We start from the raw sequence: 17,297 nt of genomic DNA, 5'->3' as shown, positions 1-17,297 counted from the left end.
TTTATTAATTAACGCGCAGTCAATACGTTAATTAAGTGGAGTTATCTCTAAATGCGAGGGTTGTTCGCCCGTTATAGACTAGCCGGGATCGGGGTCCGATCCCCTCGTTATCTAAGAACGAATTTCTCGGATCTAGCTGTGTCCACTAGCCAGGTATTCCTGCGCGTCAACTACCACCGAGGATTAACGTGCGCAGTTCACGGCGAGAACCATGCGAGCAGGCCTGCCGGCCGGCGAAGTTCGCCGCGAACAGTTGGGCACCTTATCATTTCCTACCGTTAACCCCTTGACGTACTATTTTTTTTCTCTACTAAGCTCGTGTAATATTTGACTATCGACAATTTAGAAGAAAAGCAGCAAAGTTGTTCATTCTACTTTAAGCGGAAATTTCATTTGGAGATAATACACTGATAATAGCGAAATAGTTGTTTGCTTTGATCCGTGGGTAATGAACAACATTGATTGTTGTTAAGTTAGTCTAGAAATCTTCATCGCGAGTCTCGTTCGTCATTGTACGACAAGGGTTAACACGTTCAGCGTCACGAAAATCTTGGTCGTTTTTTTCCGTAGAGTTATTCTTTTGTAGCAAAGAAAAGCAGGGACAATTATTAATTGCATGTTACGATTGTTTCCAAGTAATTCCGAAGCGTCAATCGTCAATGACTGACATGGCGTTTAACGTGTTAAGAAACTAGCTGACGTTTCAGCGAGATTGCCCAGTCTTTCAGGTTTTCTATGATTCCATCGGAACGAAACGTGCACCGTAGTACACCCGCTAATACATTAGCGCAATTCGCTCAATTATTCCGCGCAAGTATTCTATACGTTGCAACTATTCGCTGAATAACACGTTCGCTAGCAGCGCTTATTTCGGTGACGGTCTCCTCAATTATAATATTTGCTTCAATCCACTAAATCTAAACAAAATATTAGAAAAATGAAACAGAAACGCGAGTCATCGAGTTCCTAACTATAATGCCGTAGTTTATAATTTCTAATAACAATATCTATAAGATTAATATCATTTTCATTATGTAAAACATAGGATCACAGCCGTCACGAATATGCGACGCTTGTAGCGAACGCGATAAGCTCGAATTCCCGTCGTGTCTGTGATCGGGAAAGTAGACTGCTCGACTTCCTACGAAATCAGAGAAAGCGACGGCGGAATTCTTCGCAGCCGCATCGTTGCGTATTCAAAGTTCTTCAAAGTTCCCTCGGTCTTTGAACGATCTCTCGGATTTTCTTTTGTAACATACCTATCGCTCTGAAGCCGCGGCGTGCACGAAGGCCGGTATCTATTCGCGGTAGACGAAGGTGTACCGACGCGACCGGTGGAGAAGCGAAGGGAGGAGGCAGCGAAGGGCCATTCGAGTACGTTGCACGCGGATCCGGGCGAGCCTCGTCGATCGGTTCATCGTCCTTGACAATGTACTTCCACGGACAGAGGAACGAAACGAAACGAAAGGACTCGCGGCCGAAGGGAAGCGAGGCGTATCGGAAGGAGGCCCTGAACGACGCGTGTACGCGTCCAGTAACGTAACAAAGGTAGGAGGGAAGCGGCGAGAGCGTTGCGCAGCGACTGTTGTCCCAGGACGAGGAGGAATCGGGGTCGGTTGGAACGGGACAACTACGTTGGCGAAACGAAACGAAACGAAACGGACGACTGGCCGGCGGACGCGAGTTTCGGGTGGGAGAGGTCAGCCGCGGAGGAATAAAAGGCACGGCAAGTCCGACGATAGAGCATCATTCGTCTCTCAGCGATCACAGCTGGTTAAGCACGAACCTTCTTCTCACGAAAACCGTCGCCGACGACCAACTCCAATCGCAACCATGTACAAATTCGTCGCTCTGTTCGCTCTGTTCGCCTGCGCCGCAGCCGCCCCTAACCCAGCGCCGGGCTTCCTGGCCGCACCAGCGGCTCTCCACGCTGCCCCGGTGGTTGCCGCACCGGTCGCCGCACCGCTCGCCGTGGCGCACACCCTGCCGGTCGCCACCAGCTACGCCAACACCTACAAAGTGAGCCTGAAGAGCCCGTTGATCGCCACGGCTCCTTACCTCGCCGCTGCTCCCATCGCCACCGCCGCTGTAGTCAAAACTGCAGCCCCAGTGGTCGCCGCAGCACCGGCCGCAGCCGTCTACGCTCACGCACCGGTCGTCGCCGCTGGATACACCCTCTGAGCTAATCAACGGGCCGGCCGTCACACATCTGAACTTCGAGCCGCTCTAGTCGACCCTGCCTACCGCACCCTGATCTCGTCGCTTCCAGAGATTCCGCGCAGCGACGATGTCTTCTAATCATCGACAATAAATTTTATTGATTCTCAACTCAAACTCGTCTCGTCTTCATTCCCCGTTGATCATTGATGTTCCGCGCACCCTTCCTCCTTGGCTGTCCTGCGAATGATCTGCGGGTGCAAATTGGGTTAATGCGACTGATCGTATACTTACTAACTCTAGTATACATACCTGGCTCCGGAGTTATGGGACACCCTGTACGATGCCGGGGAGGTAGGCTGAATGAAAGGAACGAGATTCATCGGTTTAGAGAACCCTTCATTTAAACTCGTATTCGAGAATTCATTAAGTGATATGTTAGTGGAAAATAATTGATTGCTTTACGATTGAATCGTTATCTTTCACCTGAGATGTTATATGGCTTTAGAAACTAATAAAATGATATTCTTGTACTCCCTGAATTATGACTTTGTAAGCTACGGAATATATTTTAGGGGTAGCGTCCGCGTGTATCGATGTCCGAGAAAAGTAGAAACAGCGAGTCGTGCACATACGAGTCAGCCGTAGCGTGCCGAACGAATCTCTGAACTGAAGTTCCTGAAAAACGAAACCTCGAATATTTCATTCACCTTTTTGCATCTGATTTTCGTACACAGTAGAACTTTCTGGCATACCTGTTGTACCGTTCAGTCTAAGAGAACTTACTCGTTAGATCTTATGTCTTTCCTGGTTACGTTTCATGAAAATCTCTCGACCGATGCTAATGGAAGCCATTTCGCCGCTGGTACCTTATCAAAAGATGCAACGGTGCTTGGGAAACCTGTTTAGAACGCGGAGGCGATAACCTAAGTGAAAAAGATACTGACACTGTAGTGAAAATGAATTTCGCGGTAGAAAAACACGAATAAACGAGAACTTGTTTGCATTTTACGTGGAACAGGCTTACAGCATCGACGCGATTCCTTCGGATATTTTAAACATTTAGATCAAGTTCGTCGGAAAATCCTCTCGAGCGCTTGTCCAGGGATGGACAAAGTACTTAGTCGGTTCGGGAACCGGTTATAATCATCCGCTCGATTTTTGTCGTCCGAACAGGTACGCCCTTGCCTCTTCTCCGCTTCTCACAGTCGGCGGATCTCGTTTGAAAAAGTGCGGAGTACATTTCCCTGCTTGCTGCCTATAATGCGGTATCTGTAAAATAATCAACGACAGGTGGCTGCCATCCGACATCCGCCTCGAGGAGAATCGCTGCAGTGTCCTTCGAATTGCCAGAAAATTTATCGAACAACCAGTGGGTCCATCGATCGCCGAATCTATGCCCCCGAATGACGTCTTAAAAACCCGTCGACCGAACAGGCTCCGACCGAACGATATCCTATAGCGTTACTCGTCTCGCTAAAAGACATCAACAGGATTCAGGATACACGTTTCTTTTTGCGTTCGGATGATCAACGATCCTACTCTTTTTCGGCCATCAGGGCCACACCGGGAGCCAATCGGTAATCATTTGAGAATTTTACGAAAATTCCCTACCCGCCCGTCGATTCAGGGTGGAGCGAAGTTATGGCGCGATAAGTCCCGCCCCTGGTCTCGAAGCGTGGAACGATGCGCAGGGACTGGTGGTCCCAGGAACGAGGACGAGTTTCCTTTTTACGGCGCAGCCAGGATCTCTATAAGTACGGCCGATTCGGCTCGATCCTCGACACAGAAATAGTGGTGCGATTTGAGACGTCCTCGCTGAATCCTAGCAATCAGAATCATCATGTACGCATACGTAAGTACGGATTTCTCTACGAGGGTTCGGAACTGTTCACGATATTCTCGGTTCTACAAATACCCGCTGGAAACCTTTGTCCCGAGGAACTGTCGCGAAATATCGAAATTAATCCAACAACAGGCATTTTCCTCTTACGTTTCATTCCCGCGTTACAACATAGATTCCCTTCGTCTTCGAGCGCCCGTAAAAGCGTCAGCATTGTGCGGACGATTCCTCGCAACAGTTGCTCGGAATAAAAGTTCCTCTTAGCTCCTCGGAAAAGAAGCTTTATATAACAACCTATTGAAACAGCTATTTCTAGAAGAGCGTTTCGATCCGTGCTTCTGTACGCCGCGCGGCCGATCGTATCTCAACGGCGTTCCCGTTTCTTTCGCAGATTCTCCTCGCAATTCTCGGTACGGCCATCGCCGCGCCAACAGCCCCAACGACCAAATCGGACCAGAAGCTCGAGCAAGCGCCGGCTGCGTTGCTGCAAAAGGACCCGGCTCTCCTGGCCGCGCCGTTGGTCTCTGAGGCGTCGGAATCCGCGGCGAAGCCGGAATGGTTGAAGGAATCCGCGGCAGCCGCTTCAGGCGCGGCATTGGCGCCGGTCGCAGCCCCAGCTTTAGCCCCAGCCTTAGCCCCAGCCTTAGCTCCAGCCTTAGTTCCGGCGCCGGCTCCGGCACCGGCTCCGGCTCCGGCTCCAGCTCCAGCCCCAGTTACGCTGAAGGCTGGCGTCCCGGCAGCGAAAGCTCTTTCTCTGATATCTGAGATCGGCAGTCCACAGTTGATCGCACCTGTGCTCACCCCAATCGCCGCAACACCTTTGCTCTCGACTCGACAGGTAAGCTCTACACTGGCAAACTGAGTCGCTCGGAAGCCGATGCCGTCATGTCTGGAAAAGAAAAATTGAGAAGATTAATGTTTTCTTCAGAAATTATTATACAATACATTCAGAAGCTATAAAAAGAACTTCTCGACCTAGAAGAAACGAGTAGATCCTTGAACAACTAAAAAGAATATTACTTATTTCATTGAAATTCATAAAAATCCGAGAATATCAAAAAATCGATTCCACACGTTCGCTACCAGCGCTTATTTCTCTGACGGTCTCCTCAATGATATTTTTTTCAATCCAATAAATCTAAACAAAATATTAGAAAAATTAAACAGAAACCAGCCATTGAGTTCCTAAATACAACGACGTAGTTTATAATTTCTAATAATAATACCTATAGGATTAATTTCATTTTCATTATGTAAAATATAGGATTACGGCCGTCACAAATATGTGACGCTGGTAGCAAACGTGTTAACCGCCCCCGCTTCTGAGCGACTTAATTGAGTCGTTTACGATCCCGACTTTCGGGAGCTAATTACGAGCAATAGTGCCTTCAACTTCGGGTACAGAGAGATTGCTCCATTTCTACCGCTTCTGCTTTGCTCTCCGAGAATGACTCCAGGAATCTAAAACATTAGCATCATTGATTACGTTGTCCCGTGTCAACGATCCGCGGCTGACTTCGATGCAAGTCATTACTGCGAGAGAAGCGTCTCTAGCTTCTAACTTCCGCGTCCGGTCCACAAAGCACGAGAAACTTGAAACATCTCTCTTGCAGGTCTCGCCTTTCATCTACACCGCGCCGGCTCTGGCCTCCGTGGAACTGGCAGCGGCACCTTCCAGCTACTCCATCGAACAACACGGCTACCGCATTACCTACTGATTCAGCGGATCGGCCAGCGATCGCCGTTCACGTTCGCTCCGCGCGGTAACAACGCGTCATCGAGTTGATCCAGCCAAGACCCGAGTATCAGCTGCAGACCCCGGCTCCTCCGCTCACCGGTGAATTCTCTTGTACCTTGCATCGATAAATTCGTCTCGCGTCACAACGCGGCCAGCAAACTGAAATACATATTCCGTCTACGAAACCAGACAACGAGACCTTCTCCGATCATCTGTGTTCTCCCCGACCCCACTCCATCGCCCTGCCTCTAGCGTCATCGTAAAATGAAACGGAAAGTGAAAACAGGCTCTGCTTTCTCCGAAGCTTTTCTCGCTCGTTGTATTGGCTATTCTCTCATCGATCATTGATACTGAGAATTTAATGTCTTAATAATCTGACAGTCTACTGGATACGTTTCGAGTACGATCAACCGGAAATTAAAATGACCCCATCCTTCCATAGTAGATTCGCTAGAAATCAACGAAGATATAGTCAACCGTCGCAACTGTTTTTCCACAGTCACAGCGAAAGAGTTGATTAACACGTTGACACGAGAATTTAGTGCGTTTTATATAATATTACTTATCGCACCATAATAAACGCAAATGGTATTAGAATTAATTAGCGATAATTTGGTATTACAGTTCTTAACGTTAGGCGCCATGTCAGTCGTCGATGACTGACGGTACTAGTGTTACTTGGAAACAATCGTAACATGCAAGATAACGAATGTCGAATGAAGATATTTAATAACGTAACGAAGTTGATAATAGTGCACTACAAGGATTACAACGCCAAATGATCAATTGTTTCTGCTTTTCTTTGCTACAAAAGAATAACTCTACGAAAAAACGGTCAAAATAACGAGAATAAAAAACGTGGCGCTTAACGTGTTAACGCGTTGACTGCCACGAGAATTTCGAGCGTTTTGTTATAATAAGATTAATTCCCTTATAATAGAGGAAAATAGTATTAGAAATAATTATTAATGTTTTGGTATTACAGTACTCATATTACACTATTATCTAGCTTGTGTTACTAAATATTTTGATTCAATATCAATTTTCTTACTGTAATTGATTTCAAGTATTTTAGAAGCTTCGGTCATCGGTGAAGATTAATCATTGTCTGCTTTTTCTTGCCACAAGAGAACAACTCTACGAAACGATCAAGATTTTCGTGGCGCTTAACGTGTTAAGTTACACTGTTATTTAGCTATTTACGTGACTATATGTTTTGATAACACATCAGCCTTTTTCTTATAATTATTTTCAAGTGATTAGACGCTCCGGTCATTGGTGACCACGTGGCGGACAACGTGTTAAGAAACATTCGTGGTACGCCCGAGTTGCGAAGGGAAACCGCTCGATAAAGATCTCGCGTCGATCGAAACGGGTCGCGCGAGTTCCGCGTAAAACCCGGAGGGTTACGAGAGAGGGTGGAAAACCCAGGTGTTGCGCAACCGCGAGCACGAGAAACGAGCGATTTCGCGATCCTTAGCACTGGAAATACCGAGCGATTGGGAGACTTGCTCGCAATTTCTCAAATTAGGAGAATACGTTTCTTCGGATTTGAAGCAGCTCTCAAATACAAAATACAAGAAAATACTAGAATCTAATTTTCCACGGTAATACCTTCGCAACTTCGATAACTGTAGACAAACAATGCTACAATGCCTCGTTTTCACCCGTTCGGTGATTCCAGTGTTAACACTTTGCACTCCACAAATTTTCACTGGAAATACTCAATATTTCCTAATGAACTGCAGTTGAGATTCTCCAAAATTGATTTGACAAGAAGTCGCGCATACATTGAGGAAGGAAACTACTTTCTTTCAATATTTCATATTAACGCATTATACAAAGTTGAATATTAAACCTCAAACTTTACAATTTAGCTGTGTCAAATCAATTATTGGCGACTGAGAGGCGCCTCCGGAGTGCAAGGTGTTAATTGGTCGACGCCTTTACGGAATCAGTTGGCTCGCTACCAAGACAATGACGGCAGACGATCCTTTTCGCTCGCATTCGCGGATCGGAGTCAAGTTTTCGTGAACGCGAAGGAACACTTTCTCCCGGAACTGGAAGGAGAAAGAAAGATCGACGGATTCGCGAAAAAGACGTCTGTCTGTTTCGTCTTCCGCGGCTAGTTTGGAGACGAAGCTTTCGACCGCGTCCAAAATCGGAAAAAGGCTTCGAACTTGGAACAATCGGCGGATCACTTTCCCCATCCGACACCGCGGACACGACGGAGAAACTTTCTTACGGCGGGCCGGCTCCCGGCGTCTCCTATGCTAATCGCTAGACAACGTATCTCTGTGCATTTATAGCCGATAGAAATCTCTTCAGACCGAACACTGCAGCGTTACTTCATTTTCACTCTATTAAAGCCATTCCTCGAACACGTGAAGCTCTACTTGCTACGTTCCGCCGTCCGATTTCTCTAGATCGACGTGGGCTAATATGAATCTGTGGAAAGATAGAGAATCCATTGACCATGCTGACGGTGCAACTGCAAATGTCGTGTCTGCAAATAGATCTTACCTGGGTTAGAACCTGCCGCGAGTCTTGTTAAGCTGAACATCGCTGAAAGAGGAGTTTCTTGGTCGCGAAAAGGTCCCGCGTGTTAGTCCCGGTGATCGAGACCTAGAAAGTGTCCGCTGTCTTCTAAGAATCGTACTTCTTTGGAGAAACACGCCCGTATGATGGTTCTACGATGTTTCTTAGTGTTCGTTGCGTAACCCTATTAACGAAAAGCCCGGATTACACAATTTGCTTGCGTACGTCCGCACGCACCTACGTAGCTGACGGACGAGTCATCCATTTTTGGATGTCCCAATCGTGGAGCGATCGATCAACGAATAAATTCTATTGTCAACCTGCCTATGGCGACGCTCTTTTCATTCGTGACATTCTGGTCGCTTTGAATTGCGCGTAGATGAAAGAGCAAAGGTTCCATCGGTGGGAAACTCAAGTGGGAAAACGTTATTAACCAGTTAACTGTGTTTGACGAGTATACACGTCATCGTAAAGCTTGACATGATACTAATTCTTTCAGCGATGAATTCTTTATTTTTTCGCATAACATGTAATTCTTCTTTATTTCGCTTTGATCTTTCATTAAAATATACTCTACGTGCATTCGTCCAGCGTTCGACGAATACACGCTCCATTTTTCGATTTTATTTTTTCATTTTTATTAAGTTCCACGGTTAACTGGTTAAAGGGCTCGAAGAAACGAGGAATTGAAGTTTTCAATTAAAACTGGTAGAGTTATTCGTAACTGAATAACAATGCGCGGTAACTTAACCCTTCGGGACGAAGATTCTTTGAAATATATAAAACCTTTAGCAACCGAAACAAAATTCTATATCGATCGCATAAATAAGAAAAATAAGGAAACTACGTACTGGTCTCTTGTTGTTTGAATAATTAGATCATTCGTTCGCTACGTACTGTTCCAAATATGAAAATCTGATCTCGCCGAATTGTCGACGTTCGTCCGCAAAGGTTTAATTTATACACAAAGGTACAATTAACCCTTTGATCTCGGAAGCTTTTCACTAGAAACATTCGACACTTTCCGATGAGACATGGGCGACACTGTTTGAAACGAATTAATGAGAAAGCATACGTAAATTAAGAAACAAAGCTATTTTATATAAATATTTCACGTACTGGTGCGTTATATAAGAGTTGATATTATATATAACACTTTGTAATTTTGTTACATCTATTCAAATGGTAAAATCACTTCTCGAGTGCGAAGGGTTAAAAGCAAAGATATTCAGACCTTTCAAGACCATTGAAAGATCTAGACCGCGAAGGAAGCAGATCTTCAGAACGAAGCCCCTTCTTACTTTGAACCTACTCGAACGACCGAGTGTGATCTACATGCGAAGGCGATCGATGGATGCGATCAATGGAAAGAATGGGCTGACACGGATGTGTTTCTACTATTGCGATCGGAGGGACGCGAGCTGGGTGCAGAATCGATCCGTGACACGATCGACGCGGTTTGGCAAACGGACACATTCGGCGGGAACACGATGCGCTTCGAAGAATCTATTCGAGACGGATGTCCGGCGGGCCGCACGGTGAGTCACGAATGTAACCCCACCGTCGTTTCGTACAACCGTTCCAGCATCACGAAAAGGGACGTCTATATAAGATAGGAATGGCACCGGGGAACGCGCAGTGTAACCTCGTTCACGGAGAAAGTGTTTGGTTAAAGAGCGAAACTCCTCGACGCATCGCAGACGTTCGCCGGCAGCCGTTCATTACAGAGATCGTTTACGCGGAGAAATTTCGTATCGGGACGCGAACCGGACCTCGACGCGTTTCAAGCTCTAAGGTGAGTTTTCCACCAGCAGAATTTCCCTACAAGAAGTTCCCCTTTTTCGATCTTCTTTCACCCCTTCACAACTTCTTATTAATAGTTTTCCTCTTCTTCGGGTACCCCGCTCGACACTCTCGCGTTTTTACGCGATTTATGCCCTGTTCGTGTTTTCCGATCGTCGAAGAGAACAAAGAAAGGACCGGGAAACGTTTCGCCCGGGTCCCGTGATTATTACGCAACAACTTTCACCGGGTTCGAAAATTTTCGAAAGAGCGGCCTCGAAGAAAGGGGCGCGTGGGATGAACATAAGAAGCGGAGGCCACGCTAAGGCCAGCTACGACGACTTTCTCCCGGCATCCTCTCGCTTTCGTTGGTCGCTCGATTTCTCGGTCAACCGACCGCGTTTACATTTTGCGTGACGAATGATCCTTTTCTCGGAGGTACCGTCGTAACGTATGGACTCGGATTTCTTTTTAAAACCCACGACAGTTCTTCAGTGTTCTCCGACCGGTCTGGTTTTCCTAATATCCTGCATCGCGGTTGATAAAACCTGAGAACGAATGAATATTATTAACCCGTTGTGGACGAATGTCGAGATGAAATCGAGATGGAATCTTTGCTTTTGGAAGACTAAGTCGATGACCGGAGTTTCCAAATTACTTGACAATAATTATAATTCGTCAGACAACTAATGTCGAATGAAAATACTTTATAGCATAAATAACTAGATAACAGTGTAAATGTTTCTCTTTATCTTTGCTACAAAAGAATAAGCGATACATAAAAGGTTTTCGTGGTAGTCAACGTGTTAATTACTCGAACAGTAAGAAATCAGCATGCAGTTTCCTTTTTGTCCTATTGCTTAAGCAATCGATATATAATTTAGCTTCATCTGCTGAAGGTTTATATTTCAAAGAATCTTCGTCCGCAAAGAGTTAAAATCGCAGTACCGTGATTCCGTCTGTTGCAAAAACGTACAACTGAATGATTCGTTGCAGGATGAGATTGTGGGCGATTTTGATAGTGTGCTGCGGCGTGGCCGCTGGCACCATCGCGACGCAAGTGTCAGTGGAAACGGCGCCCCAATGGTCCTGGCAAAATCCCGAGAGTTCCGATAGCGCGGAATCAGCGGACAGCCTGCAAGAACAAGGGACAGAGAAGAGAGCCATTCCAAGCACGGTTCAGAATACGGACTTCTTCGACGATGAGCGGAAAGAGCAACGCTCGGTAAACAGATCTCTGTTATCAGTCTTAACGCTAGGCCGGCGGACGGTTATCGTACAATTTGTTCCATGGTCCATAGAAAAATTGACATTCCTTAACTAAGATCTTCGAAATTAGATCAGAATCAACGTAGACACTTACCGATTAATGTTCATAGAATTCTAACGCGTTAAATTGACGTGAACCCAGTGTTGAAAGCAGACCTTGAATTTGCCTCTAAATAACATCTCCACCTAGGTGGAAGCTGTGGTAGAAGATATCCTAGTGTCGAACCGTCAGGGTCGCAACATCGAGGGTTTCGATCAAGTTTACGCCGATCCCAACGTGAAGAACGCTCTGGAGTTGGGCAACGACACGGTCGCTCGATCCTTCATCAGGGACAAACTGTGCAACCTGGGACTGATGAACGTGAGTACGCCTTAACCCCATGGCCACGGCAGAATATTGTGTCACCGCGCGTTTCTAGACAAATATATTAATACCGTCAAAACAATGAATTGAACTAAATTAGATCAATATAGAATACTCACATTTATATAATATATGACTAACAGAATATATAATTGTTGAATTAGAATTCGACCCGCAACCAAATCGAATTACTATAGTATATTACGAACAATGCTACCTAATGCGGCGATGTTGAGCAAGATGAGCACTCAATAATAGTAACGCGATTCAATCAAATGATTTAATATTATTTTTTCCAATTCGTGTATGTTGCTCTATGAAATCGTGCAGCGTTCAACATGTTAAAACGCGAAACCCGCTGATCAACAAAGAAAGAGCGCATCTCTACGACGATCTTTTTATCCCCAGTGCGAGAACATCGAAGGACGAAGGCCATACTACTCTCCCCACCGCGGAATCCACCCTCAGGACATCATCTACGCGCAACCGGTGACCATAAAGCCAGTGGGCAGACCGTTGCCAGCGATTCCGGTGAAGAGACCGTACGGACCGCCTAAGCCCGGGCCACCGGTTCTATCAGGCTCCGGTAGCTTCGGTCCCCCCGGCTTGACCTCTGACATCGTGTACGGAATTGGAGGTGGGCCCGTGCCACCGCCATCGGTCTCTCATTTCCCTGGCTCTCTACCCGGCGGAATCATCAGCTCCTACCCTAGCTTCAAGAAACCCGGACCCCCTATTCCGTCGTACGCGGCTTCGAAGCCGATCTACGAGTCAGCCGGCCCCATAGCCGAGGGCTTCGACTTCGACAGCAACGATCGGTACATTGACAAGAAACAGATCGCATTGAGGCCCGGCTTGTCGGCGGTGTCGGACGCGGTTCAGCAGCACGTGCATCATCACTATCATCACTCGGAGGGCGGACCAGGCAACGGCGGGTTCGTCGGCAGCCATTCGATCGGTTACGGATCGGCAGGGACCAGTTACGACCCACCAGCAGCTGGACAAGTGTACGCCGGCGGTTTTCAGGACTCGGATGACTACAAGAAAGCGTTCAAGGTGAAAGCGCCCAGCGCCAACGACGCGAACGGACCAGCCGTTTTCGGCGGTTCCGGTGGTTCCGCGTCGGCGAACAACTACGCCGATCGGTATCCTACCTACGAGAAACCGCCGCGAGATTTCACCTATGGGAAATCGGACGGGCAGAAGGCTGGCAAGTACTACGGGCAAAGCAACTACCTTTCCCAGAACACGATCAACTCCGGCGTTAATGATTTCACGCTCGGCTCGCCGAGCAACCTGAACAACTACTACCACCAGAACGAGAACGAAAACGATTTCGGGAACGATTTCTCTTCGAACTACCCTCCGGACTGCGTGTGCGTGCCCTACGAGCAGTGCGCGGCGTCCGAGCACGCCGGGCGCAAGGACGATCTGTACTTGGCCATCGATCCACGCCACTTGAACAAGAACATCGAAGCTGAGAACGCGACGGAGACGTCCGGGCTGGAGCAGAACGGAACCGTGGCTGAGACGCAGACTAGGAGCAAGAGGGCGGCGACAGACGAGGACGCGAGCATCGAGGGCAGGAAGAAGGCTAACGGAGAAGGGGTAAGACGAAGACTTTTGATTTACCGTTGTAAGACCGTTCGGGATAGACGCCTTCGCGACGTCGATCTTCCTGCGATAGCTTGATTTCCGGTAGCACCGCGTTCGGTCGGCGAAGACGCGAATTACGGACTCTGGGATGTCTCTATCTGCGTGCCCGTTCGGCTCCCTGGTTGCAGAGACTCGACGCTACCGATCTGGACTCGTCGAAATTAAACTTGAAGCCAACCTGGGGGATCAGTTTCGGTCTACCGCAAACCGGCGGCCCGTACCCGATCAATCCTTACGGTGGCAATCCCTTGGTAAACCCGTACGGCGGTTACGGGCCGGGTCTGGCCGGGCAGGGCCTTAATTTAGGCCTGGTTTCCGTGAACCCTCTACTAGCCGTGCAATTCAGCAAAGACGAGTACGGCGACAAAGTGGTAAAACCGTTTGTAAATCTCCACGTGACGCCTAATCGGCACATCGTCCAGAAACTCGGTGACCTCCTAGCGTACAAGAAGCAGGCGATCCACGGCCAGTACGGGCATTACGGGCATTACGGGCCCGATTACGCGCCCCACTACCACTACCCTCCGAAGCCGAGCGTATATTACGAGAATCATTACGCGAAACCGCCCTACCCTGTCCACAGTCCCGTATATCATCGCGAACCACCCCCTCACCTGACCGCGGACTATTCCGATTACTATCGTGACGATTACGATTACGATTACGAGGATCGGTCGCTCGGTGACCGATCCAGGTATCAAGGCGAAGCGCGGTCCAACGCGGAGATCGCGCGCGACAGTGATGAGCGCGTCGACGAGCGGAAGCTCGAGGGGACAGCCCCGAGCACCGGAACCTCTGGCAAGGTATCGTTCCCAAGCAGAAGAAAGCGCGACGCGCGATCGCAGCTGGATCAGCTGCGGTTCGCCAACCAGACGATCGAGGTAAGTGTCAGGCAACGGAGAGTCGTCGGATCGACGAAGCTCCAGCCAGTCACGGAGAGTACGGAGGCTCGTCAGGCGTTCCTCTCGCTAGAACCTGCCGGTTCAGGCGACTCTGCGCACTTGTCCGTAAGACGTCGCGATTCTTCGATGCATCGAGCTCGTCGCCCAACGAAATGTCGTTTGCTTTCTCCACAGAGACAGTTCATTCCTGGCGCTCCGCGAGCCTGCGGTCCCGGATTCGTTTGCTGTCGCAGGAGGCCACAGCTCATGAAACCGAGGCCGGGACAATGCGGCACCCGGTACACGCAGGGCATCAATGGACGCATCAAGACGCCTGTGAACGTGGACGGTGACGCGGAGTTCGGTAGGTTTTCGACTCAATCGTGTGCGCGGAAAGTTGGTAGGCCTGGTGCTAGGTCTTCTGTTTAGTCTTAACCCTTTCGCTACGGCTTCGCCGCGAAGTCTCTCGTGTAGAACGGAGCGCCGTAACAAAAGTGGGAACGTTAACACTACAACTACCGAGCAGTTGAACTGATTTTTGAACATTCTTTTAGAGAAACCGTAGAAGTGATTAAGATTTCAGTTAAGTTATATTTTAATTTGTATGTTAATCAATCAACTATTTTAATCGTTTCTTGAAGAAGCATTTGTATACTTTCTATTGTTATGAAAGAATATATGAGGAACGAATCATTTTGACCCATCTGGCAGTTCTAGTGTTAAGCGCGCGCAGTCTTCAGCATTCGGGGCCCTTTTGTCTCAAAAACGCCGTTGTGACGCTGCTTTTCGAAGCAAAATGTGTTCAAAACAATGTGCTTTTAATTTTTCCATGAACGTATCTTTCTTATTGTTTATATTGTCTTAACTTTTTGGCTTTGGGAGTCTATACTCACAAAAATGGAGCCAAAAGTTAAGACAACATAAACAATAACAAAAATACGTTCATGGATCCATAATAGCGAAAGGGTTAACCCTTTGCACTCGACAGAAATTTTCAGTATAAATATTCGTTATCTTCTAATAGATTATGAATGATATTATTTACAATTCAGGCAAAGAGAAAGCTCGCGTAGGTTAAAGGACTTAATTAAGGTTAAAAAGAATCGAATTAAATTGAATTAAAATTCAACAATTTTAAATCTCACAGTTTTGCTGTGGTGAATAAAATGACGACTCAGCGTCGCCTCTCGAGTGCAAAGAGCTAAGCACGCGTGAACATCTGGACCGTTTTGTAATTTACAGGTGAATACCCGTGGCAAGTCGCTATCTTGAAGAAGGACCCGACCGAGAGCGTCTACGTTTGCGGCGGTACGCTGATCTCTCCGAGGCACATCCTGACGGCGGCGCATTGCGTGAAAACGTACGCAGCCCGCGACCTTCGCGTCCGTCTCGGTGAATGGGACGTGAACCACGACGTTGAATTTTATCCGTACATAGAGCGCGACGTGGCCAACATCAACGTGCACCCTGAATTCTACGCTGGCACCCTGTACAACGACATCGCTATACTGCGGATAGATCACGAGGTCGACTTCCAGAAGAACCCGCACATCAGCCCTGCTTGTTTACCGGACAAACGTGACGACTTCGCGAAGAGCAGGTGAGTTCCCATGGTCTTCGTTTCCTTCTAATTGTGTCGGCGGAATAGAACACGTGGTCGTTCGTTGCCTATTTACAGCATCCGCACGGTATGACTATTTCAAACCGTCTATTTCCAACTTATCAGCCTTCGACAACAGGCGAATCGTGCCTGACGTCCCATTTATCAACGCTTCACCTGTCGCAGGTTATTTAACACTAGAACTACCAGATGGGTCAAAAAGACTTATTTCTGATTTCCTCTTTTGCAATTACTGAAAAGGTACAGATACTTCTACGAACAATTATTAACGAATTCAGTAATGGAAAAACTGAGATGCAACTCAATTGAAATCTTAGTAAACGCACGCTTATGGTTTTTATAGAGAAATTTGCAAAAATCAGTTTAACGCGTTGAATGCCATGGTCACCGGTGACTCCTAACCAAATTCAATTTTCTATAGTTCACTCAATTAAACGACGATTATTCGGAAACATTTCTAATAAACATAACAATAATAACGCAATTCGATCAAGCGATTGAATATTATATTTCTTCCATTTTGTGTATTTCGCTTTACAAATTCGTGCGGCATTCAACGTGTTAAGTGATTGGTTCTAGTGTTAATCGTCTATCATTGATAATCCACTGAATCATAAAAAAATTACCTATAACGATTAGACTCGTTAACGAACGGTTAACAAGAAGTCTATCGATGAACTTCTATTATCATCAACGGTGATTCTTACCTAGAGCATCTGTTCTCCATGTGTGTTATGATATCCATAACAATCAGTTGGTCCTATTAGTAAAGAACAATGATTCATTGCGACAGATGTTGGACAACTGGTTGGGGCAAGGACGCATTCGGTGATTTTGGCAAGTACCAGAATATTCTGAAGGAAGTGGACGTACCGGTGGTCAGCAACCAGCTTTGCGAGCACCAGATGCGTAGGACGAGGCTAGGTCCAGGATTCAATCTTCACCCAGGATTCATTTGTGCTGGGGGAGAGGAAGGAAAGGACGCTTGCAAAGGCGACGGCGGTGGTCCAATGGTCTGCGAACGACATGGCCGCTGGCAGTTGGCGGGAATCGTGTCTTGGGGTATCGGGTGTGGGCAGGCGGGCGTTCCAGGTGTCTATTCCCGTGTCTCCTACTATCTCGATTGGATCCAACAAATTATAAATCGCTACTGATTCGTCCCGCCTCGTTGTCAGACTATTTTCAAACATTATCCATATAAATATTCATCTATTTCTATGCGTATAACTTATACAAAATGTACTAGAGGGCGCGTAATGTATTTATAAGGAAGCGCGAGAGTGAATGGCGGGAGTTTCGATGAACCATTGTACATACCGTGTCGACGCTTTTTGTTGTTCTTGTTGAGGACCTGATTCGAAATACCTTCGGATCGTTGAGTAATGCATTTTATTTGCAACCTGTTTGTTACGCAACTTCATTCTAATAAAAATTACATCGTCGATTCG

At 47.1% G+C, this 17,297-nt stretch overlaps 1 protein-coding gene across 1 annotated transcript; it reads left to right on the top strand.

The window, feature by feature from the left end:
• The first annotated feature begins 9,926 nt into the window (after positions 1 to 9,926).
• On the top strand, positions 9,927 to 17,291 carry LOC116427212 (uncharacterized). Its single transcript, XM_031977290.2, has 8 exons — positions 9,927 to 10,071; positions 11,055 to 11,283; positions 11,518 to 11,688; positions 12,100 to 13,299; positions 13,476 to 14,228; positions 14,424 to 14,592; positions 15,471 to 15,828; positions 16,643 to 17,291. The coding sequence occupies exons 2-8, from the start codon at positions 11,056 to 11,058 to the stop codon at positions 17,001 to 17,003; spliced, it is 3,240 nt and encodes a 1,079-aa protein (XP_031833150.1). The 5' UTR covers positions 9,927 to 10,071; position 11,055; the 3' UTR covers positions 17,004 to 17,291.
• Positions 17,292 to 17,297: the final 6 nt, after the last annotated feature.

Source organism: Nomia melanderi, chromosome 14, assembly GCF_051020985.1.
Source record: "Nomia melanderi isolate GNS246 chromosome 14, iyNomMela1, whole genome shotgun sequence".
Classification (NCBI taxonomy): domain Eukaryota; kingdom Metazoa; phylum Arthropoda; class Insecta; order Hymenoptera; family Halictidae; genus Nomia; species Nomia melanderi.
Note: the sequence above shows the minus strand (reverse complement) of the source record. Positions and strands in the feature narration are given on the sequence as shown.